Below are 24,971 nucleotides of genomic sequence, written 5' to 3' on the forward strand. Positions count from 1 at the left end.
TAAACAGCATATTGTTTAATTCAACATACTTTTGAATGATTTATTTAAATCAAAACACATCAGCTGCGAGCCCCATGTGTTGATTATGTTTGTTTGTCTGCCTTGTTCCCCAGGTGCAGGCGCCATTCTGCACCCCAGACAAACATCGTTACTGGGAGACGGACTGTGGAAACTATGCTGGCGCCCTTATTTACTTTTGCTCTTTTTATGTCATCATTGCTTACATCATGCTCAACCTGCTCGTAGGTAAGCACCTCTTTTTCCTGACTGCGGGCACAATATCCTGTTCCATCTCCCAGGGTCCAATCTAATTTCCTCCCGCTTTAGATGCTAGCTAAACTAGCTCATAAAATGCAATATCGCTGCTCATTATTCTTCCTGACGTCCTTCTATGTGTATTATCCCTTTTTTTCCCAGAACAGAGAGGTTCCTCCCTATGAAAGACTTTATCTCGTAGCTCAGCCCTGGTCACTACTGAATATGAATGAGGCTTTGAATCAAAGCCAGTTTATTCTCTGTGTCTATTGCTCTTAGTTTATGGACTATACAGATGTGCACACTTTCTGGTCACCAGCATATGTTGTGGGGTGCTGGTTTTCACATCAGACTGCTTAAATTGCAAGTTGGCTTGTGCAACAGTCAAAATTTAATTATTCAAAATATAACTTATTCTGGTTTGAAGTGATGTAGCAAGCAAGATACAGAATTGCAAAAAATTGATAGAAATAATTGATAAAAAAACGAATGGAGCTTTGAGGTGAAATTCTGTTTTTTAAATGTATAAAAATGTACACTACTATTTATCTATTTGGGGTCATTGTGATTTTTGAAATATTAATACTTTTATTTAGCAAGGATTGATTGTTCAGAAATTGAATAAAAGCCAAATTGAATGAATTCGCCAAAAGCCCAGAAAATATTTTATGTTAAAAAAAGTTTCAAATAATGTGTTTCTTTTGAAGTTTCTAGTCATCAAATAATCGAGATGGTCCTCATTGCAGAACATGAAATCAATAAATAAATTAACAGTGGTTACACTACCTGGACAGGGCAGAATAAGGAAGCTATTGATGGCTGCAACCAGATTTCTGAGAAACCTCCGATTTAGAAAAACTCTCGAGTGACTGCAACAGACCTTGCAGCAAGACTTGAAGGTCTTTTGTAGTCAACAGGCACTGAGGTTTCAGCTTGCACAAAAACACATGCAGTTTCCATGCCAGATATCGTGTAAGACGTACACCACTGACCCAAAAGTTCAAGAAAAGCCGGCTCAAATTCATATAAATAAGCCACAGAAGTTTTGGGATTGTGTTCTGTGGAGCAATGAAACAAAACTGAAACTTTTCGGTCCTATTGATGAGCAGTATGTCTGAAAGAAATGCTGAAAAAAACACTCTGCTTATATAAAATAAAGTATACCCAGGCCTTTACTCTATCACCCCCTTGAGGTTTATTACCACCACAGAAATGCAAGAACACAAAGTGTGTACAATAGGACCATGTCCTTGCAATGCATAAGCCAAGTATTTATATGCATTTGCACACTTGTTTAGAGTGTTTTCAACCTTATACTCAAGCACTGAGAGCCTAGCTGAAAGCTAACCCAACCCTAATCACTTTATCTCCCCCTCAGCTATCATTGTGGAGAATTTCTCTTTGTTCTACTCTACCGAGGAGGACCAGTTGCTAAGCTACAACGACCTGCGTCACTTCCAGATAATTTGGAACATGGTGGATGACAAGCGGGAGGTGAGGAGGAGGGGACATGCCTGTGATCAGCGGCTGTCAGTGGGGATGATTTTGAGTTAATACCCATGTGTGCTCTCCGCACCGACTCTGAAGCTGCAAATGAATGAATCACACGCATCGACATTCTCACCTCCAGAGTAATTGGAGGTTATTACTGCCTGTCACAGATAGTGAGAGGTGTTGAGCTGTCATCTTCATTAGGTGGAAACAGCCTTATTGAGAGCAGCAGAGAGAAGTGCATGCAGATTTGACCTCCCCCTGTAGGATTAGTAATATCTGCTCCTGTATATGAGTTAAATGAGGCACACCAGTCATTTTCTGGCCTTAATGAGTTATGATGGGATCAGCTAGAAACACTTGAAACCATAAGACTGTAACAGCTGAGCACACAGGAAGGACTAGGTCCATAATTAGAGACATGTGAGCTCTGATCCAAAATCCAGTGATCTGCTTCGGAATCATCCTGACTGTGATGGAACCTCACAAAGCTGATTTAATTGTAATTCTGCATAGGCAAACATTTGTTCAAAAGCCAAAATTGAAAATAATGTCTTGTTCTCTTGTGTTAAATTAAACCATAGTAAAGTTCTTTGACATTAAGCTGCCCACCTTCGATATTTCAGCCAAACAGGCTGAAAATATCGAAGGGCTTTTACTCAGGACATGCGAGCTGGCAACAAAGGATTCCATTCATTGTGCTAAGCTAAGCTAGTGCCAACCCTGTCAAACTAAAACAACGAGACAAAAATGCATTTTCACACATATCTAAATGTAGGAAAGAATGTGAATTAGCCCTATTTCAAACAACGGCGGATTTTAAAATGCATCATCAGAGAAGTGCTAATTAAATGTCACTGTTTCGGTCAGTGATTTTGGTCCTCTAAAACAATTTGTTTTGATTATAATTTATAATAAATATATTTCTAGTTCTATTTCAGCATTCATAGTTTATCACAAAGCATTCTGGGATTGCCTACTTTAAGGATACATATGATGCTCCCTTAGAATTTAATAAAAGAAAGGTGCCTTTGATCCCTTAAAATGCTGTCTAGATAGACAGCCCACTATAGCCAGCAGCCATATCACCCTGTAGCCCAAGACTGGTTGCCCATTAAAGCTAAGCAGGGCTGAGCCTGGTTAGTACCTGGATGGGAGACCTTCTGAGAAAGCCAGGTTGCTGCTGGTAGAGGTGTTAGTGAGGCCAGCAGGGTGAGCACCCTGTGGTCTGTGTGGGTCCTAGTGTCCCAGTAAAGTGATGGGGACACTATGCTGTCAAAAAGAGCACCGTCCTTCGGATGAGATGTTAAACCGAGGTCTTGACTCTCTGTGGTCATAAAAAATCCCAGGATGTCTTTCGAAAGAGTAGGGGTGTAACCCCGGCATCCTGGCCAAATTTGCCCAGTAGCCTCTGTCCATCATGGCCTCCTAATCATCCCCATATACACCAATTGGCTTCATCACTGTCTTCTCTCCACCAGTAAGCTGGTGTGTGGTGAGCATTCTGGCGCAATATGGCTGCCGTCGCATCATCCAGGTGGATGCTGCACATTGGTGGTGGTTGAGGAGATCCCCCCCTTCTATGTGAAGCGCTTTGAGTTTCCAGAAAAGCGCTATATAAATGTAACAAATTATTATTATTATTATTATAGGAACAGAGTAGCTAATAGTCTGATAATTTTCTTACAGTGCTTTTAGTACAGATCATTTTCAGTACAGTTTCTTTTTTTCTCTTGGCTGTTTGAGCAGGTATTTACTTTTATGATGATATATGAAGGTTTCTGAAACCAACATCAGCAATAGATCTGTATGATATTGATTTTGATATAGGGAGTGATTCCAACCTCTCGGGTGAAGTTTCTGCTCCGCCTGCTGAGAGGTCGTCTGGAAGTTGACCTGGACAAAGATAAGCTCCTCTTCAAACACATGTGCTATGAGATGGAGCGTCTGCACAATGGAGGAGATGTCACCTTCCATGATGTACTGAGGTTAGAAAGAACTGTGATAGTTATTAGAGCACATTTTCATATCATGATAAATTAAAATGTCCTATTTTGTAATAGAGTTCTACTATCAAAACTATTATAATCTTCTTCCCCAGCCCAAAAACAACAAAATCTGAAAGGGTCTATTAATTGCTATTATGTTGTTCACATTGGTCCCTAAGCTTGTTCTATAGTCTATAGTCGTTGGTTGTGTATGTTTCAGCATGTTGTCATACCGCTCGGTTGATATCCGGAAGAGTCTTCAGCTTGAGGAGCTGTTGGCACGAGAGCAGCTTGAATACACTATAGAGGAGGAGGTGGCCAAACAAACCATCCGCATGTGGTTAAAGAAGTGCCTGAAACGCATACGAGCCGTGAGTCCACACAAACACCATGGTTCTCACACTCCTGAGAAACATGACATTTACCTGACTTAACTGAAATCAGTTTAGCGTATTGTATTGTATGTGTCGTGTATCTATTGGCAGTAGAAAGTCCTATAATTGGTCTTAACCAACAGCAGCAGCAAAAGCAGCGTTGCAGATCTATTCTGCCTAGACCAAACATCAACATAACCAAACACTCACGGTTGTAAGAATTGCATGCCCCAAATAGCTGCTTGGAGGCATTGCATATATAGCCACGTGAACTGACTTTTCTTAAAAAGAACTTTGATATCTCTTCTCAAAAAGAAATCTGGGCCAGAGTCAAGGCTATAAAACTCTCACAGATCCACTGATAGGATTACGGATATAACTGCATATTCAGCTCACTTTCCTTTATTGTCATTGTGCAATAGAATTAGTCCCATATTGGCACACTGGCACTGCGATAGATCCTGATATTAGACATGCAGGATGAACCGAATGAAAACACTGACATCACCTTCCCTCTTCAGAAACAGCAGCAGTCATGTAGCATCATTCTCAGTCTGAGAGAGAGCCAACAGCAGGATCTACGCCGCCTGCTCAACCCTCCCAGCATTGAGACCACCGTCCCCAGTGAGGACACCAACGCACATAACCAAGACAATCCCACTCAGCCAGAGGTAACCTTACTAGTGTCTATTCTTGAAAGATTTTGTGTGTCGTTGAGTCTTCATTCTAATGAAATGATTTAAAATGATTTTCCTGGTCCTGACCCAGCAGAACAGTGGTCTGCAAACATTACTGAGCCCCACTCTGTCAGACCGCAGCGGCTACCGCCAGGACTCCGCCGACCGACCCCAGAGGAAGCTGGGACAGTGGCGACTGCCTGCAGGTCTATACCAAACTTTATATACTTTTACTATTATTCATGCTTGTTACATTTACAAAATTATTGATTTTATCCTAAGCAGCTTACAAATGATAATAAAAAATAAACAATTGCAGACATTATGACAGTTAATATAACCATAGTATATGTCTATATGACAGCGACTTTTCCAGATTTTTAGGTATTATAATTTTTTTTTTTTTTTAAAAACATGCATAAGTTATAAGACTCATTTAAATGATATATTGAAATAATGTACTTGATATATTTTGTAAAAATGAAAATTGTGGCAAACTTAAAGTGCAAAATGTAAAAAATAAAAATATTATTCTATATATTATAAAATGTATATTATATTATAATATATTTTATAATATAATATACATTTTAAGTTAATATAATAGATTATTTTTAAATAAAGATTAATATATATATATATATATATATATATATATATTGCAGAAAATTTAAAATATATGTTCAAAATCAGTCAGTCAGTCATATTTATTTTTGGAGCACATTTAAAAACAACAGCTGTTGGCTAAAGTCCTGTACAAACGGTAAACAAGTATCCATAAAACCACAAATAAACAATGCACAAAACAATGCAATAACTCTAAAGCCACTTATGACCATAAGCAGCAGTAAATAAGTGGGTTTTAAGCAACGATTTAAAATCAATGTATGAAGGTGCAGTCTTTATATAAGATGGCAGATTGTTCCAAAGCTGTGAAGTGGCCACAAAAAAAAAGGCACAATCTCCTTTTAATTTTAGACGTATCCTTGGAACAGTCAGCTGTAGTCTACTGGTTGACCTGAGATTTATAAAAACATTATGGTGGGCTGAAAGGAGATCAGAGCTGTATGGAGGACCCAGTACATGCAATCCCTTATAAACTCAATACAATGTTTAAGTGGAACCCAATGGAGAGAGAACAATACTGGCGAAAAATGTTCCCTTTGCCACGTTCCTGTCAGAAATCTAGCAGCAGCATTTTGGACCAGTTGAAAACGTGACTGTAGGGACTGTGAGACACCAAAGTACAGTACATTACAGTAGTCCAATCTTGATGAAATATAAGCATGCATCACAGACACGTCTCTGGGTGATAAAAATGCCTTAATTTTCGCAATATTCTTTGACTTATAAAAGCAACTTCTGACCACACCATTGATCTGTTTATCAAAAGTCAAAGCAGAGTCAAAAATAACACCCAGATTTCTAACATGTGTATGGAGATTGCCTGATAAAGGTCCCAATTTACTGGCGACAACCTCTGTGAACTTAGATGAGCCAAAAATTGAGACTTCCATCTTGGAATCATTTAACTGAAGGAAGTTGGCAGACATCCACTGTTTAACCTCCCTCGAATAATCAAATAAACACTGCAAGCTATCCATCCTTTGGATGTAAAGGAACATAACACTGAGTATCATCTGCGTAGCAGTGGTATGATGCATTATAATTGGTAAAAATAGTATACAACAGAAGCGTGTGTAAGGAAAATAAAACAGGACCCAGGATCGAGCCCTGCGGAATCCCATATGAAAGTGGTGCACGAGGTGATAAATAATTGCCTGTCTCTACTGAGAAGGTTCGGTCCTTTAAATATGAAGCAAACCAATTCAAAATGTAAAAATGAAAATGATTATATTTTAACTATACATTATAAGTTATTACAAATGATTTGATATATATATATATATATGCCATGATTAAAATTGCAGCGAATATAAAATAATATTTGAAGAGTTCAGATGCAAAAGCCTCTAAGTGCCATTTGAAATTTTCTTCTAAAATGATCATTTTTATCAAGCTTGTATATTTAAGTTCAGTAATTTCACTTAAATGGCAATGAAGATTACCTATTAATTGTCATGTAAGTGAAATTACTGAACTTGGATATATAAGCTTGATAAAACTGGTCATTTTAGAAGAAAATTTCAAATGGCATTTAGAGGCTTTTGCATCTGAACTCTTCATTTGTTTATACCAAATTGTTTTGGTATAAACAATTTATCAAATGTCTTCCTGTCAGGGCCTAAAATGAACACTCGCCAAGCACCAAATGCTGGTAAAAATTCGGTGAGTTTATGAAACGGTGTCAATCGCTGGTAACATTCTTTATGAATTCTAACAAAGCAATGTTGTTGATGAAAGCACAAGAAGACGCAAAATGTAAATCAATTTGTTTTTTTCTGTGTGAGGGTTCGTGTGTTCACACAGCACATGAATACTGAATTGAGCTCTCTTTTACGTCTTCTTACGTTCGAACAGACATATTCAAACAAAATGTCCATCTTGGCAAGAATCCGTGTAAACATAGTCAGTTACTGTATGTTTTCTGTTGAGAGAGAAAACATGTATCAGTATATTGGATCCATGCATTCGCTTAACATAATTATTATATGTTATATAATATTCCTGTTTGTGTGTGCCAGGTTAACCTGTGACTCACATCACAGTCCTGTGTTTTTCCCGCAGGCCGCACGAGTGTGAAGTCCATGGTGTGTAAGATGAACCCCGTGAGTGACGAGGCCTCCTCAGGGTCTGAAGTCAAAAAGTGGTGGACTCGTCAACTGACAGTGGAAAGTGATGAAAGCGGTGATGACCTCATTGATATTTGAAGCAAAACTGCCCATATATTTTCCAGATTTTCCACTTAAGAAAGGATATTTCGGCTAAATCTTTTGTATTCGCTTCTTAGCGTAAGCCGCGATCCTTTGTATTGGCTTCACGTAGGTGTTTCTATGTCGCTTAAAGCGCCACCTGCACCCGTTCAAGCCACCTTTTGCTCATTCAAAAACATTACCGGTTAAAACCATTGTTAATGATCACTACTGTGTGGAAAATTTTCAGTGAGCATTATTTTGTCAATGGGAAATATGTATGATGAAAGAGCAGCTGAAATGTGTCCTCAGGAAGTTTATGTAATGTAATTTAAGAAGCTAATAATCTAGATGTAATGGTTAGGTAAATGCACATGCTTAATGTGATGCACCTAACCAAAGCCATAGCGTTCTCTATGTTTGTCTTTGTGCCACCACAATTCATCTTCATTACATGGGAGTGTGTAAGGTCCACAATTACCTTGTGTTGTAAGTCTAGGGACTTACGAATTACAAAATGCAAACACTTGCAGCCATTGTTGCAATACATTTAATGTTACCATATTATATGTGTGTCTATGTGACTGTGACTTTTCCAGTTTAAGTATTATAATAAAGATACATATGTAAGTTATAAGAATAATTGAAATAATATATTGAAATAGTGTACTTAATATATTTTGTAAAATTGAGAATTTCAGCAAGTTATCGCATGCTTTTAAATTTAAAGTCACTGTGATATTAACTGAAGTGGTTGTGTTGTTATTTTAAGCATTTGTGCCTGCATTTTCAGGAACAAATGAAAAGAACTATGCACTCATAAAGAAATAATCTGAAAGAACAAAGTTAATTATTTACAACAGCTGCAGTGTCCATGTATATTTCATTAAAATAGTTCAGTTATAAACCTGCAGGGACAAAGGACGCACACAGCAGAAGAATGAAGGTTTATATACACTAAGACTGTCTGAGACTTCACAGCAACATGGAAAGCTAGCGTCTATGGATAGCTCAGAGGTAGTTTTCGCTCTACAAATGTATGCATGCTACTTACAGCACATATAGCATCATTAGATGACAAGCATCAAAAGAAAGGGCAGCCATTACAGTTTCTGAGTCTATGTCCAAAGCTCGATGGGCATCATTCCCTCTTTAGAGTTGAAGGAAGGGAAAAGGTTCTCCTCAGACAGGAAATACAAGGGAAATTGGACCAGAAAGCCTCGTATTTTTTTCAGTTCAGTGAAGGCCTGTGGAGGGTCCTCTGCAGCCATGCATGGGCGTGACATGTAGTCCTTCAGAATCTTGTAGTTTAGGACTGCATCAGTGGGCAAACATCTGAAGACCTGCACAGAGAGGTGGTGATGGTGATACACCTACTTAATATTATAGCTTAAAGGGTTAGTTCACCCAAAAATGAAAATTAAGTCATTAATTACTCACCCCCATGCTGTACCAACCCCGTAAGACCTTCGTTCATCTTCGGAACACAAATAAAGATATTTTTGATTGAATCTGAGAGCTGGATCAGTCCTAGATAGACTGCCTAAGGGACTGGCTCTCGACGGCCCATAAAGTCATTAAAGAAAAGGTTTAAATATTCCATGTGCCTACAGCGGCTCAATTATACGTTTATCAAGCGACGAGACTACTTTTTGTAAAAAACATAAATAACGACATAATTCGACTATTCTATTACTTCCTTATGGGCGCATGCGCGAGAACTGAGACGAGGACGTTCTCCTTCGACTACTTTTTGTTACCGGCTGCTCACCGCTTAGGAGTATTACCGCCACCTACCGTATAAGATGATGATCCATATATAAGGCGCTCCGGGTTATAAGGAACACTGTCGTTTTTTGAGAAGATTAAAGGCTTTTAAGTGCACCTTATAGTGCGGAAAATACGCTAATTGAAAAGCGTATGTACAGCGCGCATCTTCCTCTGCTTGTAAACAGAAAGTTTTGCGCTTCCAGCTATATCAGCACATCATCTTATACGGTAGGTGGCGGTAATACTCCTAAGCGGTGAGCAGCCAGTAACAAGAAGTAGTCGAAGGAGAACGTCCTCGTCTCAGTTCTCGCGCATGCGCCCATAAGGAAGTAATAGAATAGTCGAATAAAGTCGTTATTTATGTTTTTTTTCGCACAAAAAGTAGTCTCGTCGCTTGATAAACTTATAATTGAGCCGCTGTAGGCACATGGAATATTTAAACCTTTTCTTTAATGACTTTATGGGCCGTCAAGAGCCAGTCCCTTAGGCAGTCTATGTAGGACTGATCCAGCTCTCAGATTCAATCAAAAATATCTTTATTTGTGTTCCGAAGATGAACGAAGGTCTTACGGGGTTGGAACAGCATGGGGGTGAGTAATTAATGACTTAATTTTCATTTTTGGGTGAACTAACCCTTTAAGCATATTTATGGTATATTGGATTGTTGAAGCATTTCAATGACAAGGGAAATAGGCAGAATCAGAGCACAAGTAAACATCCGGCTCTATTGAGTGAGCCGGGTTAATCAAATATCTAAGATCAGTCTTTTCTATAAGAAAATTAAATAAATAAAAATAAATCGAGGGCTATTTAGAGCATTTGGTGAGGAAGGTCAGAGTGACATATTTACCTTGTCATACACACTGGCGTTCTTGGCTGCTGTCACCATCCAGATTTCCTTGTAGAATCGGTCACTGATGGGATCACTGATGTCAATGTTGTCTCCCAGCAAGCCAAGAACAAGTCTAGAATGAGAGGTTATTTTCAGACTCCAAATTAAACCTTTTTTAATAGAGCATAAAGCATTATTTAATAGATTAAATACAGCCTAATGCAACCTATTTAAATGTTTCACCTTAAACCCGATTTTAGGACAGATATTTACGATTAGAACATTTTATAAGTATATCTGTATTATTTTCATTAGAATTGAGAACAATACTCCCATGCAAAATTATTTCAAAAATGCAAAAAAAAAACATTAATTTAATTTAATGTCTATGTTAGTATGTCTATACATTTCTTTCTTTGTGAGATTCATCCAATAAATATCAACAATGTATGTCACAGGACTGTAAAACCTCCCACAGCGAATAAAAATCCTGTTGCCATGTCGCTCACGTGTAACAGAAAAGCAGACCTGAAGCATTCCTCCCGTAGAGACAGGGCGAACCTGCCAGCCTGATAACTCTCTCCATCCATGACAGAGAGCTGGAATTCTGTGTCTTCAACAACCACAGCCATTTCACTGTCTCTCTTTCCCAGCATGCTTCTGTCATTGATGTTTGCTGAGCCTAAGCAGATCACAGATACATATCAGACACTTTTCCTTTTCCTACTATCATGGTTAATGCATTTGGGGAGTGTAGGATGCGTGTTCTGGATCTGTATTTGGGTGTGACCTCTACTGAAAGCCTCAAGGACATATCAGTGAAAAACAGTGGTTTCATGTTTTTCTTCTTCAAAGCCTATTCATAAAGATAAGAGGATAATTGGAATTGATAAAGACAGACAGGATTTGAGCGACGTTAATGGGATTTTAATAATGCATTTGTGTGGATTGAGGAGACAGGCGTGACTTCGCTTTTCATAAACATCTGTTGGTGTTTGTTATTCTGCTCATGTCCACACAAGAAGTGTTTTGTATGAGTGCAGTGCCCCCTAGTGGCGAATAATAGTTTTACAGTTTAAAGATTTCAAACAACATGACCGGGTGCGTTTCAATATATATATATATATATATATATATATATATATATGCTTTTTATCCAAATATATCTTAGTAGTGCGTATCAGCCAATAATAATAATAATAAAAAATCATATTTGTCACCCACTAATCTGAATATCAAGCAAGACACCTCCACCTATTGGTTCATTTAGCCTAAAACGTGGGAAAATATTGTGTCTTAAATTGTGTATGAAATGAATTTATTAAATTTTCTGGCACAAATGATACCATTTCCTGAGAACGACCCGATTTTATTTTTCTATATGTATGAGAGGGGAGATTGGCTGACCAATAATGACAGTGCAATCATCCACGATCATGAGCTTGCTGTGCACGTAAATGAGTTCAGTGACCAGACGCCCATCCAGGTCAGCGTGAGTGCGCAGACCGCAGAATGAGATGTACTTGATCCAGCAATCTGCCACTGCACAGACAAATCATCCTGATCATGTTATAACACATTAAAATTGTGCAATCCACATTTGATGGGCATGATTTCTGCAAATATGACAGCTATAGTCTAAATCTCTATTTCTGCATACTAGTCTACTTACTCACACATTTGAGCCTCTCAATAATGGAGCGCTCCCCTCTGCACATTGTCCTGTAATGGAGAAAGAAAGGTTTAATTTCATCCACTGTCTGTCTTGCACCAATTGTGTGTCTTAATTCTCCTTCACCGACCAATCACAACGCTTGCTGAACCCCAATTACCACAGCCTCCTCTCTACTCCCCTTATCTAGCCTATAGTGTTGAGCCTCCAAGCTGGCTGTAATCGTCTTTTGCGTCTCTCTCGTGAGTAGTGGGGACCGTTGTTTCCACATTACACACGTGTAATTTGCTGCATTTTTGCCTTTAATTGTGGCAATTTGGTGATTACAGAAGACGCATGTTTGGAATTACCTGTAATTAAAGTACATGATTGCTTTGATGGCTTGTCCCCCCCCTGAGGAGATGTCACCTTCAAAGCCGGGCAGCAGGGGCATCACCACATAGACCCGAAATTTTTTTCCCTCCCTGTGGCCGAGTCATAAACAGAAATGAATAGGAGTTTGGTGTGCCCGTCGATGTTTTTTGTGTTCAAATTCATATACAAGTGTATCTTTTGTCATGATGCACCTGTATGCCCGCAGGATTCTCTCCGTGAGCGCATCTCCAATGCTGTTGTGGATGGATTTGTCAGCACAACTGATGAAGAACTGGTTCTGAGAGATAAAGAGACAAAAGGGAGAAGAAAAAGATAATGCCGGAAAGACTGAAAGCTGAAAATATGGCAAAGAAACTGCATCTGAAGTATTATGCAAGAATCACAATCTTCACAAACTAGGTTCAGGGTCAGTTGTTTATATATATATATATATATATATATATATATATATATATATATATATATATAAATGACAAAAAATGTGTAGTTTCTTTTTAATACATGTATGCATTATATATTTATAAAGTTTATATATATATATATATATATATATATATATATATATATTGCAACAGAAATATACATATACACACTTCAATTCAGAGTCTGTAAGATTTTTTCTTATGTTCACCAGGGCTGCATTCATGCACTACAATTAGTAATATTGTGGAATATTATTAAAATATAAAATATCTATTTTCTATTTTAATATACTTCATAGAATAGAAAGTTCAAAAGAACAGCACTTATTTGAAATATTATGATTTAATAAAAACATAATTGTCTTTGCTTGTTTAACATTTTTGGAAGGATTTTTATGTTATTTTTTTTATTTTTACATTTGAAATAACAATAATATACTGTAAATGAACATATATATATATAAAAAAAAAATAAAATAAAAAAATATTCTGCACTCATGACCAGGCATAGGCCCTATCCCAAATTCAAATGTGCAGCGGATGTATACTTGTTTCAGTGTTGGGGGAAGTTATTTTTAAAAGTAATGTTACAATGTTGTGTTAATCCCTTAAAAAAGTAACTCATTTATTGTTAATTTATTGTTGTTTTATTCAATTTGAGGAATACTGCATCTGGTTTTGTGCAAGTGAGATGAGTACATGTCTTCTCATATTTAGTCTAGAACTACAATGTTTACACAGTACACATAACACCTCTGCATCTCACTCTTGATTTTTATTTCAACATGGGGACAGGAGAGGTGTCAAAGAATACATTTAAAAGTAACTGTAGTAAGTATCTGATAACACAACTCACTACCCCCAAAACTGCTTGTGATCATGTATTTTACCTCTATATATATGAAATGTTTGCTGCTCTGGATGGCTGATACATAGGCCAAATGAATGGACTCCTCATGGACCTTTGACCCAATAGACCACTGGCACACAGATCTCAAAACCTTGTTTTAGTTTGTTTGGGGAGGAAAGGAATAGAATAGCAAAGAATGACTTATCACAAAACACACATTTCTCTAAAAAAAAAAAAAAAAAAAAAAAAATATGGATAACTTAATATTGCCAGTACAAAGCAGGAACTCATGTAATTTGTTGTTGAAAACTCACCTGAACGTTAGCCTGTGTGGTTTTTCCATGGTGCTCAGCTGGCACCATGGGTGCGGAGAGAGACTTGGGCATGAGGCAGGGGTAGCACGTCACCCCCGACCGCTTCTTCACCAGCTAGAAAATAAAAGAAGAGTTGATTGGGATCAGACAGAATGCCCGACGCCGACTCCAAAATCACACCCCTAAAGAGCGCTAATTACTGTGCCACATCCAAATAGCCTGTTGGGCTGACCATCAACCTCTGCCTGCTACCTCCACTCCCCAGAGATAGAGCACTTGTTTGAGGCGGAATACAAGTCTCTGTTCCTCTGTTTAATCTTAGACAGTGCCGCTGATTACAGTAAATTGATGGCCGTGTGTGCGAAGGGTTTCCGAAACTAGGTTTTTAATGGCTATTGTCCTAACTAGACTACACTCAGACTGTTTTCAACTGGGCCCGGCACATGGTTCAAAGGTTGTTTGAACATGAGACAAGCTTTGTTTCCTGGGAAACAAAGGAAAATGATGTTGCTACTTGCAATTATCTACATATGGGAGAAACAATATATATATTTTTTAGCATTTTCTGTGCTTTCCATGATATTTGATCACATTAAAAACAAATGTGTTCTTCATTCATCTAGACTGTACTGTAAAACAGTGTTATTAAAACAAAGCGAGAAAAAAAAAAGATTTGTTCGCTCAAGTTTGAGTTTCTTTGGAAGTTTTATTTTACTTGACGTTTTCACCCCTCTTGAAGGAAGTGCTCGTAGTGCAAATTAGACTGTACGCCATGTCAGCTTACACTGTGGGCAAGCGGTAATCTGGGCCGTGTGGTTATAAACAGATGGTTCTCAGGCAATTAACAACTGGCATAATGTGTTGATTAAAATCCATTGAGCCCTGATGAGGGAGAACTAACATTAACTCTGCTCACGGGCTGTTGGCATCTGCCCAAGCGATACTTATAACACCAGTGACCTTGATAGTGAATCACATGTCTGAATCACCAGTTCTAAAAAAAGCTTGACTTAAACTAATTCAATTTTTTTTTCTCTTCGTATTACAGGTGCAGCTCATAAAACACTGATTATAGGGTTGGAGATGGAAAATTTTGTGATAAGTTAGTTTAGCACAGGTGTAAAAAATCGATTATTCATAAATAAAGGGCAAATAAAACTCAGATGTTATATTTAATAAAATGTCCAATGATAAGATAGCCTACTATACCTTTTTTATACGTGTTTAATTCAGAATTTTATTGTTAGTATTACAGTATACTGTATAATACCGTTCAAACATTTTTTTTTTTTTTTGTAATTAAGAGCTTAATACTTTTTTTAAATCATAATACTTTTATTCAGCAAGGATGCATTAAACAGATCCAAATATCAAAAGTGACAGTAAAGACACTTATGTTTCAAAAGATTTCTATTTCAAATGAAATTTTTCTTGAGCAGCAAATCGTTATAAGAACGATTTCTGAAGGATCATGTGACACCAATGATGCTGGAAATTCATCTAGATTTACATTACATTACATTTTATATTAAAATAAGAAAATAGTAACTTGCTTAAGAGGCATTGAAAAGACCCCAAACTTTTGATATACACTATCTATGTACGAAAAGTCCTGTAATATATCTTATAATGCAATCCACACAAATCACTGACAGGATTGTTCCCAGTTCGACTTTCTTTGTTGTGAATGTGACAAGTGGTGTTCCCTAATCAACAGCAAAAGATATAAATGAGACTGGTCTGTCTTTGAGCCGTAAATTCTCATTTCCACTAAACACCTCATCAGAGGCATTCAACTTTCTTTTGTTTGTCCTCGTCTGCCGCACACACACACCTGGCTTCCTCTCCTTTAATTATTCACCAGCAGAGTGTCTGATCGGTAGCCAAGCCTGAAATATGACTGGCATAATCCAAAGGAAATCATACAGGCCTCAAACCAATTCAATTACTGAACAATCAAAGTAAAAAGGCCTCTAATTGCTCTAAAAGGGGGCTGAGAGTACGGGCGGCCATTGAATGCTGACGGCATACAGAACAGGACACAATGGGCAACTGCAGGGGGTGCTAAGCTCAAGCTAATAAAGATGGTTATTCAAACACACTTGAGAGAGGGTGAAAACCTCGGCTTCATGCATGCGCTCTGATCTTTAGTTCTTACAATTAGAAATCTGAATGGAGGTGGTATTTGTGCACCGTCTAATCATTTAAGAAAGTGATTTTTCTGGACATTCAAGAGGATATGCATTATAGTCATAGGCTACTGCAGCAGACAATAGGCTACAATATGTGGGCAATACACTTTGCAACACTCTTATAATATGCTTTCAAATGTAAAACTCCCCCAGATGAAAATTATGTTGCTCATAGGTTGTTCTTTCAGCTCAGCAGGTTCTCATTTCTGATGTTTTACTTCAAAGTTGTTTAAAAAGTGTCAGAGTAAGACTGGAGTTATGAAATAAACGTAGATCTTACAGCTCTGAACATTTGATTTTGAAATAATCTGACGCCAATAGGCTATCTTGACAATACTGAGACACAATTTCCTGAAACTCTAGAGACTACCCTACTGGAGTAGTCTGGGTTTCCCCATGCTGCCTTACCGCAGCGCGATTTTATTCACGCTGAAAGGCCTAGGCAGTCTGGATACCATGGCCCTCATTTAGGGAACCAATCACAGAATGGGGAGGGAGCAGCAAGACGATGACGACATCTATGCGACCCATTTGTTTATATCTTCAACATGGCAGCAGACGCGAAGCTACCTTTTGATGCAGCCTTATACATTGTTCTAAGTAACGTTAGTTTAGAATGCAAGTTTATTTTGAAAAAAGAGCAGCTTTTAGAGCAGTCGTTGTCTCGCCATTAATCGCCTTAATGGAGTACCAGTACAGGAGGCGGTCAACCTTGGAATATCTGCCGCTCAGCTGTGTCCCGAAAAAGAAAATGCGATAAAGAATTGTCGATACCAACTTCTGTTTGGCAGTCCCGAGGCCTGGATGAGGGAAAAAGTGGCAAGACATGTTAGCCGCGGAGTTGTAAAGTACCAACCTGCTAGGCATCGTCATTCGACAAAGTCCATTTAACTTAAATGGTAAGTGGTATTAATGTCATATTGCCATCATGCCTGTAGACTACCTACTGTGGTTGTCACAGTTCAACTAAGTTGTGTTGCTTTTCAATATGAATATACAGCTACCGCTTTAGTAGCATAACTTTCAGCTGTGCACACATACCCGATTAAAGTTGTTGACACTTTAGTCATTAAATTTAAATGTTAATATTTTTAAACTTGTGAAGTACAAGCGCAAACAATTTCTAATGCAAATAACAACTTCAACGTCTATGTTAAACTGTACTTAATACTTGTGTCTTTCTAATTGAAACGATTGGCTATGATGCGTACAGGCGCATTTCATAGACCAGTGGTTCTCAAAGTGGGGTCCGCGAGCTAAAGCCAGGGGGTCCGCGAAATAATTTAGGCCTACAACCTAACGTTTTTTTCCATGCTATGAGTCATGTTTTCTTTATCATCTGAAAACATGCTGTTTATTCCTAAGTAACTTATATAAAGCATTTAACATAAAACAATACAAAGTAGACACTTAAAGTTTTCTATAGATAGATAATCTATGTCTTTGCGTCAAGTAGACTATTCGCTGCTGTTGATTTTGCGGGACGTGCGCCAGAAAGGAGACAGAGAGATGGCATGAACCCGCATCCGGTTCTTTTCTGTATTTTTAAAAGGCATGACATTTTGTTGTCATTTATAATGTAGCCTATACACAAATAAAAAAATGGACACTTTACCGTTTCGGATGATGCACTCTTGTCTTATCTATGACCATAAATAAGAGTATTCCTGTTTCCACTGCTGAGGAAAAATTCCCATGTAATTGCGCGCCGGCGTCTCGCGTGCGCGCACAATAGTCAGTTCTAGCACTGCTACTGTAGATTTGACATTAGAAGTCTGATCATTATCAAAATAAAAGTGCATAGTGACAGGGCCGTACCCACAACTGAGGTTGCAATGCACATCGAGATGATACTGATCCTTCTCGTCTGAGGTGCTTCAGCAGACTAACAACGATAGCTCGTCAATGTCAAAATGTTTGAGTCGGAGTGAACTCAAAGTTCCCCGCACGACGTTTCAGTCAACGGTCATAAAGTGCGAGATAAGATGTAGGCCTTAATTAACATAAACTAAACAGCTGTTTTAGATAAAAGTTTTAAAAAACGACTGAAACAATCCGTTTGCAAAGTATTAATCAAGCTCAACTTTAACAAAGGAAAAAGCAGGTCAATAGAAACATACTGTGCCCATGAGATTAACATTATGGATTCATATATTTAACATATACTGTATGTTTTTTTTTTTAGCTAATTACAGTATAGCTCAAATTAACAACGCACGCACCTATTAAACATAATGCCATTATCATTGTATTTATAGGCTTATGGGCTTTATTTGTGTGCAGAATAGGCCTAATTTTCGAAACATTTCTCTTTTAAGGCCATTCCTGATTGGAATATGTGATTGTGTTTCGTGACATCTTGACAAAAAAAAAAAAAAAAAAAAAATGTATGCCACTGACTGACATGCTTCTACTAAATCTATAGTTATCCAATTGTGGGGCCTTAAAACACCTTAAAATGCACATGTGTAGATCAAGAACATCAAAAATTCCTAAGTGAGGGATCCTAAGTGATTCCTAGCAAGATCACTTTCGTTACCTCAGTAGGCTATTTAGAAATTCCTGCATAGTACCCTGGGTGGAGACCATTCATTTTGTGCAAAAATATTTCATTTGCCGCTCACACATTAACTTTGTGCTCAATAACTGTTATAAATATCAGGGGGGTCCTTGGAATTTTTTTTCCCCTGAAAGGGGTCCCTGGGTCCCTGGCACCAAAATGTTTGAGAACCCCTGTCATAGACATTCTTAGCACTCAATAAACGACGCCGGGCATTTGTAAACCACGCCTCAAATACGAGAAAATGAAAATGTGGTTCCCAGACCCAAGTCTCAATGAGAATTGGGTCTGGCGTTAGCCAGCCCAGACAGCAAACTGACATTGAATCAACGTGGAAACAACGTCTCTCATGACATCGAAACAACGTTGGTCTGGCATTGTTTTGCTCATCGAATTAACGTTGAACCAACGTCAGACGCGGCATTCTTCAAAGCTAAATGAAAATCGAAAATTGGTTTGCTTTCATAACGTTGAAACAACGTTGATTTCAAGTTGATTTTCCGTTAGTTTTGAAAGAATGACTCGTCTGACGTTGGTTCAACGTTAATTCGATGAGCAAAACAATGTCAGATCAACGTTGTTTCGATGTCATGTTGCCACGTTGATTCAATGTCAGTTTGCTACCTGGGAGGCTACTACTGGAGTCTTTTTCTCAGGATTTAATTTGCATTTAATCTTCTTGTTCACAAGAGAAGGACGCAGCGCCCGAAATCGAACACTTCCCTAATAGCATGCGAAAAACAGTACACCAACAGATGTCTGAAAAACACAGTATTAAAAAAAAACAGCAGGTGAAAAGTCCCCGGGTGACCTACTACTTCCGGCGAGATTCTCAAGTGCTCATTCGATGGACACTTACTTTAGTATCCCATGAGGCCACAAGAGAGGATTTATGAATGGAAGTGAAGTGACGCAACTAACTGGTAGGTCACATGATAATGACAACATGGTGGATGTAGTTTGTGCGGATTACATTCATACTGCACATACTCAAACTATATAAAATGTGCTTTTTTAATAGTTGTGAAGTAAGTTCAAATTCAAAGTAGTCCCTATTCAGACCGTACACAATTTCAGACACACCGTAAGATAGCCAAGAACATATCCAATACCTCCTACCTTTGTAAAGTTCCACCTCTGAATGAAATGTCGTGCAATATCTCTTGCAGCCTTTCCATGAACCACCACCCCAATATCATGCCAGGGCATCCGAGGTGTCTTGTACCTGTCAATGAAGTCTTAACCAGAAAAATAAACAACAAACAGCTGCTATAATGCATAATAACATTAACCAAACCAATATGCAGAGACAAAAGACAGGCCTTTTGAAGGCATCCCAGTGTGGTTTTTCTCTTTCACCGTCTTTGACAATGCACAACCATCTTAGAGTATTTCACTACATTCATATATCAGATTCCTCCATTCTCCTGCTGTGTCCTGCCCAGTTGGCACTATGTGCAAAACCAGGACTTCAAATTCACAAAGCAGAGATGCAAAAATAAAGTTATCTCCTTCTGGCTAGAGAATAGAGCTGGGAAAATAACCCCATACTGGCTACAGAATGGGATTGTTGGAAACTACTTCTATGTTTTCTTTCCCTCACTCCTGTGTTGGAGAGATTGCTTCATTTGATGAATTTGACTTAGTATATCAAAGAATGTGTAGAGTCGTTGTCATTTTTGTCTATTCTGCTAGTTTTTTGTCTTAAAGGTGCCATATGTAATAATTGAGGTATCAATATACGAAAAATGAGCTACACGCATCAAAAGAATGAGAAGAAATAAGTGCAAAGATGTCATTAAAAAACTGACAAGTTATAGTGCTGCCGAGATATTAACCTGAATTAGCATGCTAAATTACTAGCCCCGGCCCGGCAGGTATCGTAATACCAGTTCCGGCCATGGGAGGCGGTATGCGGGCGGGCAACGTTAGCACCAGCCAAACTGCAATACGCGAGTGAGTCGCGCTCGCGCCGGCTTGTGTGTACTTGAACCTGATGTCAGTCGTGTGGAAATACAGCCCCTTACTACATTTCAGTTCAGGGAAGAGTTCAAAAAATGATTGGTCGACATTATGCATGAGGAATACATTTTGGTAAGTTGTAGCATACTGTATCTTTCAACAGAGTTCATGTTCTTTTTCCAGCTAGTAGAGACGATCGGTTCACGTGCGCTAGGGATCTGTAGTGTAACATGTACAAGCGCCAAAACGGTATTTATTCTTTGAATTGCGAAATATAATTGACAGAATCTGAGAGCTTAACTAACCTGCTTGTTAAGTGTCAATTGCGTGTGTCTCACGGTGAATTCACGGCGCTAGCTTGATCAACATCAGCGAATGCTGTCTGTCAAATTAATTCACTAACAATAAAGGTGTAATATGAACAAAACGAATACCATAAACTTCAAATAATTGCCCAAGCTTTTATTTTCCCATACCGTCGAAATGCACCAGCTTGTTTTTGAGATCTATGAGGCGGTCTTCATCATTTAGTGTTGAGATTCATAGTGTTTAGTTTAGTTCACTCTAGTGTTTAGTTCATTGAGTCTCTGATCTCTAAAAATCTCCAAATGTTCCACGTGAAACTTCAGTCTTCCAACCTTTTACTATCATGTCAAATGATTTGAATAACATGCGCAATGGTAGGAGCACAAGTAATTTTTTGGAGGTATACTGCCCCCATCTGTTATGGAATATGGAGTAGGATTTGATTTATTATGTTAGATGGCACCTTTAAAGCTTCACTGTGTCGGGAAACAGAAATATGAATGTGTGCTGACATTTTTGTAATGCAAAATCAATCAGCCGAGGTCTGTTTAAAAACAAATTGTGGTTGTGATATTACAGATCGGGTTTAAATCAGCTGTTCCGTACCATCAAAAGGCTTGTTGAGTTTGACCCAGTCTTTGAGGATGAAGTTGCAGTAGTCTTTTCCGTGCCAGAAGCGAGTCTCTCCACAGAGTTCAGTACTGCCTATGTAACTTCTCAGGGAACTGGTCTCTAAAACAGATCGACATTACACAGACGTAGCAATTCATATAATTATAAACTTAAAGATTGATTAGTTCTCATAGCTGTGTCAGTCAACGTCAGCTTCGGAGAATGAATAATAAGGTTTAGTTGTGTATGAATACTGGATTTATGTTGCATGTCATACAGTTGTGTTTGGTTTTAATGTGTGTGTACTAACCATAAGGCAAAGGGAGAGAGTGATGCAGGCCCAGATAGTATGAATCGCTGGAATGCAGAGACGAGCTCTTGGTGTAACATTCCCGACTGAGAGGTGTCCTGGAATTAAGACTATTCCTACTGTGTTGTTCTACACATAGAACACAAACACAGTCAATCTTATGTAATTAATTGCACCAATATCGGCACCAAACACAATAGTGAAATAAACTAGAAAAAAAATCAGCTTTATAAATTTATAGATAAAATAAAATACAAAATAAAATAAATAGAGAATATTTGAAATATAATCATATCTATATAGCCATTTATTTTGTCGAATTTCTCTTACTGGACTCTGCTCCATCAGAGCTGTGGTGACTTTTCTCTGATGGCGTTCTTAGCAGTCTTCTGCTGTTTTCTCCCTGTTCCTCCTCTATGGGCAAAGCGAAGCTCACACAGATCTCACCTGGATCCTCCACTGAGCCTGAATCTCCTTCTTCTCCACTCTGAACTTCTTCAACTCTCAAATTAAACTTCATCTCAACGCCCTCCTCCACTGTGGCAACTGACTGCTATCAGAACAAAAATGAACACTTATACAACATTGAAAAGACAGAAAAGACGTATGTTTTGCTATTTACTAAGCTCATTCCTGCATCACAATAAATCTTATGCACCAAAAATATGTACATGACTGTTGATCAAAAATGTATTTAATTGTACTATTAGGTTAATACTGTTCTGTGGTGCAAAGTGTTGTGGGCAATATTAGCCTCCCACAAATGCATGAATCAGGGATCCCACACCTTTTGACAATGCATGAATAAAAATAGAATTATAATTTATATGATAATAAAATCAATTAAATTTAAACCTAATTAATCAAGTACATTTTCAATCCATTTTCCAACCCGTGTGTGTGTCTCATCCTGAATCCCTACCGTACACCTCTAATAAGTGTTTATATTCGGACTATTTTAGACTGGTTCGGGTCGCACCGCTGCGAAATACCTGTGTGACTCATCATGGACATAAACAAAGACAAGTAGATCCGGCTACAATGTTCTTCTGCAAGACGCATGCGGCACTGTTTATTAACCACCATAGCGCCAAAAGTTACGGACTGCAGTATTAAATTTCAATTTAAAAAGAGAAGATTTTAAATGTATAGAAATTGTATTCACACAAGAAGAGTAATTACTATACATTAAATTATTAAGCATAAAAGGATAGTTCACCCTAAACATTATACCATCTGAGCACTTCTCACATGCAATGTCTGGGCTGTCTTGATTCTATCTACACTGTTTAGTATTATAAAAAAAAAATATATAAAAAAATGGACAGAGACATTAGTCTCTAACTGGTGAACAGAGGGCCAAAGAACCAAGACCATCTTTTTCTTCATACATTTTGAAAAATGAATTAGTGAAAACGTTATCTATGTGGCTGATGAATCGGGCTAGCTGTCAGCTTGCAATATGTAGGGAGTGGTAATGGCCACCCGTGCGGCATCAGCCCAGGGAAGCTATGACTTAAACGATAGTGTAAGTGACTCCAGTCTGCTGAGCGGCGTCTGAACGAGGGTAAAATGCCCTCTGATGTGTGCGAGTTAATGGCTCATGGGGGATCATAGTGCCCTCGACTTGACAAATGGCAAATGTCAGAGCACTATTCTCCTGGTGGGCATAATTTTATTAAGTGCAAATATCACTGTGCTCCTTAGGAGACAGTTTTGAAAGGTTAGACCAACAGCTGTAACAGTTTCATGTATATTAGCAAAGATTTTACAGTTGAGGAGCCCCGCATTGATAGATACAGTCACTCAAGCATGCAAAGAGAAGCCCCTTAGTAAATGCAATAAGTGCCTTCATCTGAAGGGTTCAAATCATGTTTATTTAAAAGCTCAGACCCATATTTAATGACACAACGGCAGGCAGGTAGGCGGCAGGCCGGGAGAGGTGGCATATAGACGAAATCAAGCTCCCATTTAGTGGCCCCAGTCATTTGTTGACTCACTCATCCATGTAGGGCCTTTCTGTTTAATGCAGCTCTCTGGGGGGAAGGAAAGGCCCAGCGAAAAGGACTGGAATTATCAACCGCAGGCCCTTCAAGGGTGCCCCAGATGCTCCGTAATTGCAATTTTACATTAGCTCGTTGGGAAAAGAAAAGAATAAGAAGGCAGAGGCCCTGAATCACCAGCCGCAAAATCAATCCCAGTAAGCATACGACTGAAATGCAGTCTGGACCTGCAGTCCTTTATGATCACCATTGTTTGAACAGCTATACAAAACATAAATCACTACAATTGTAATTCAGGTTAGCTGTCAATACTTTCAAGTATAAATCACAAATCAACAGATAAATACATAGTGGTCCTAAAAATACATTTACATGACATTGTGTTATTTTTAAATCCATTTACCAGTTTTAAATTTAGTATTTTGTGAAAAGCACATATAAAAAAAAACTGAATTGAATTGGCGCATTAGTCCACGTTTAGAGGAAGCTTTAGCAGACGTCTGTCAGGTGTGTGTCTGTCGACTTCCCCATTGAGTTCTTTGACAGATATCAGAAACACCCAGCTAGCAATGGCATGTTGACAAACATTGCAAAGCCACTGTGGGCTATCACTCACAATGGGTCACATTTACAAGTTTAATCCTGTCCAATTCACTTATGCCTCTGTGAAGAAGTGATATCATCTATTTCTGATATAGTATATAAATCCATATAGGGAATAACAAGGATTGTTATTTTTTTTATTATTATTTAAATCCAACAAATATTAATCTCAAGGGACTCATCAAAACTTTATTGCTCACACTTTAAGTTTGTTTAGTCCATTATTGAAAAGAGGACTAATAACTAGTAAAAATCTACAAGATTTGATGGGTCACAGAATGTGGTACACTGCTAATCACTCCCTGTACTGTATAAAAAAAGAAAAAAAAGAAAAAAACAGTTACCCCACTGCCTACACAAACACTGGGACGCACAATGTTAATATATTTATATTGGTTACGCAGCTAAACAGCGCGTAGAAGCAGTACGTCACCAGTCATTTCTAAAACCTTATGGAAACATGCTTTGCAACTGTCTCCAGTTTTCCTTGCTAAGAACTGGCCAAAAATGGGTTCTAGCTCCAGAACGTTAACCATTCTGGGGGAAAAGAGCTATTACTGGCCTAAAAAAATGCTTTTTGACACTGTAAG

The 24,971-nt window shown here is 38.2% G+C and overlaps 2 protein-coding genes across 11 annotated transcripts in view; one reads left to right on the forward strand and one right to left on the reverse strand.

Annotated features, from left to right (window-relative positions):
- nalcn (sodium leak channel, non-selective) overlaps positions 1-12,692 on the forward strand; it is a 104,808-nt gene extending 92,116 nt beyond the window's left edge. For 2 of the 4 annotated variants that reach the window (XM_089133180.1, XM_089133181.1), the window contains 7 exons: positions 114-246; positions 1,634-1,749; positions 3,577-3,734; positions 3,955-4,105; positions 4,630-4,779; positions 4,877-4,991; positions 7,474-8,343. In XM_089133180.1, the coding sequence (XP_088989306.1) occupies positions 114-246; positions 1,634-1,749; positions 3,577-3,734; positions 3,955-4,105; positions 4,630-4,779; positions 4,877-4,991; positions 7,474-7,616 (966 nt within the window). In that variant the 3' untranslated portion in view covers positions 7,617-8,343. Of the gene's footprint in view, positions 1-113; positions 247-1,633; positions 1,750-3,576; positions 3,735-3,954; positions 4,106-4,629; positions 4,780-4,876; positions 4,992-7,473; positions 8,344-12,452 lie in introns of those variants that run through there. The other 2 variants (XM_089133182.1, XM_039655491.2) reach the window with 2 other exon arrangements.
- LOC120466845 (phospholipase D1) overlaps positions 8,531-24,971 on the reverse strand; it is a 32,991-nt gene continuing 16,550 nt past the window's right edge. For 4 of the 7 annotated variants that reach the window (XM_089133184.1, XM_039655482.2, XM_039655481.2 and 1 more), the window contains 13 exons: positions 22,106-22,328; positions 21,776-21,904; positions 21,460-21,585; positions 19,705-19,823; positions 13,834-13,947; positions 13,560-13,670; positions 12,439-12,524; positions 12,223-12,336; positions 11,873-11,922; positions 11,608-11,742; positions 10,729-10,882; positions 10,219-10,333; positions 8,531-8,941 (listed from right to left, as the gene is read on the reverse strand). In XM_089133184.1, coding sequence (XP_088989310.1) covers positions 8,717-8,941; positions 10,219-10,333; positions 10,729-10,882; positions 11,608-11,742; positions 11,873-11,922; positions 12,223-12,336; positions 12,439-12,524; positions 13,560-13,670; positions 13,834-13,947; positions 19,705-19,823; positions 21,460-21,585; positions 21,776-21,904; positions 22,106-22,328 — 1,701 coding nt within the window. In that variant the 3' untranslated portion in view covers positions 8,531-8,716. Of the gene's footprint in view, positions 8,942-10,218; positions 10,334-10,709; positions 10,883-11,607; positions 11,743-11,872; positions 11,923-12,222; positions 12,337-12,438; positions 12,525-13,559; positions 13,671-13,833; positions 13,948-19,704; positions 19,824-21,459; positions 21,586-21,775; positions 21,905-22,105; positions 22,329-24,971 lie in introns of those variants that run through there. The other 3 variants (XM_039655484.2, XR_016169275.1, XM_039655488.2) reach the window with 3 other exon arrangements.

The sequence above is a fragment of the Pimephales promelas genome, chromosome 7, assembly GCF_988280905.1.
Source record: "Pimephales promelas chromosome 7, fPimPro1.hap1.1, whole genome shotgun sequence".
Classification (NCBI taxonomy): Eukaryota; Metazoa; Chordata; class Actinopteri; order Cypriniformes; family Leuciscidae; genus Pimephales; species Pimephales promelas.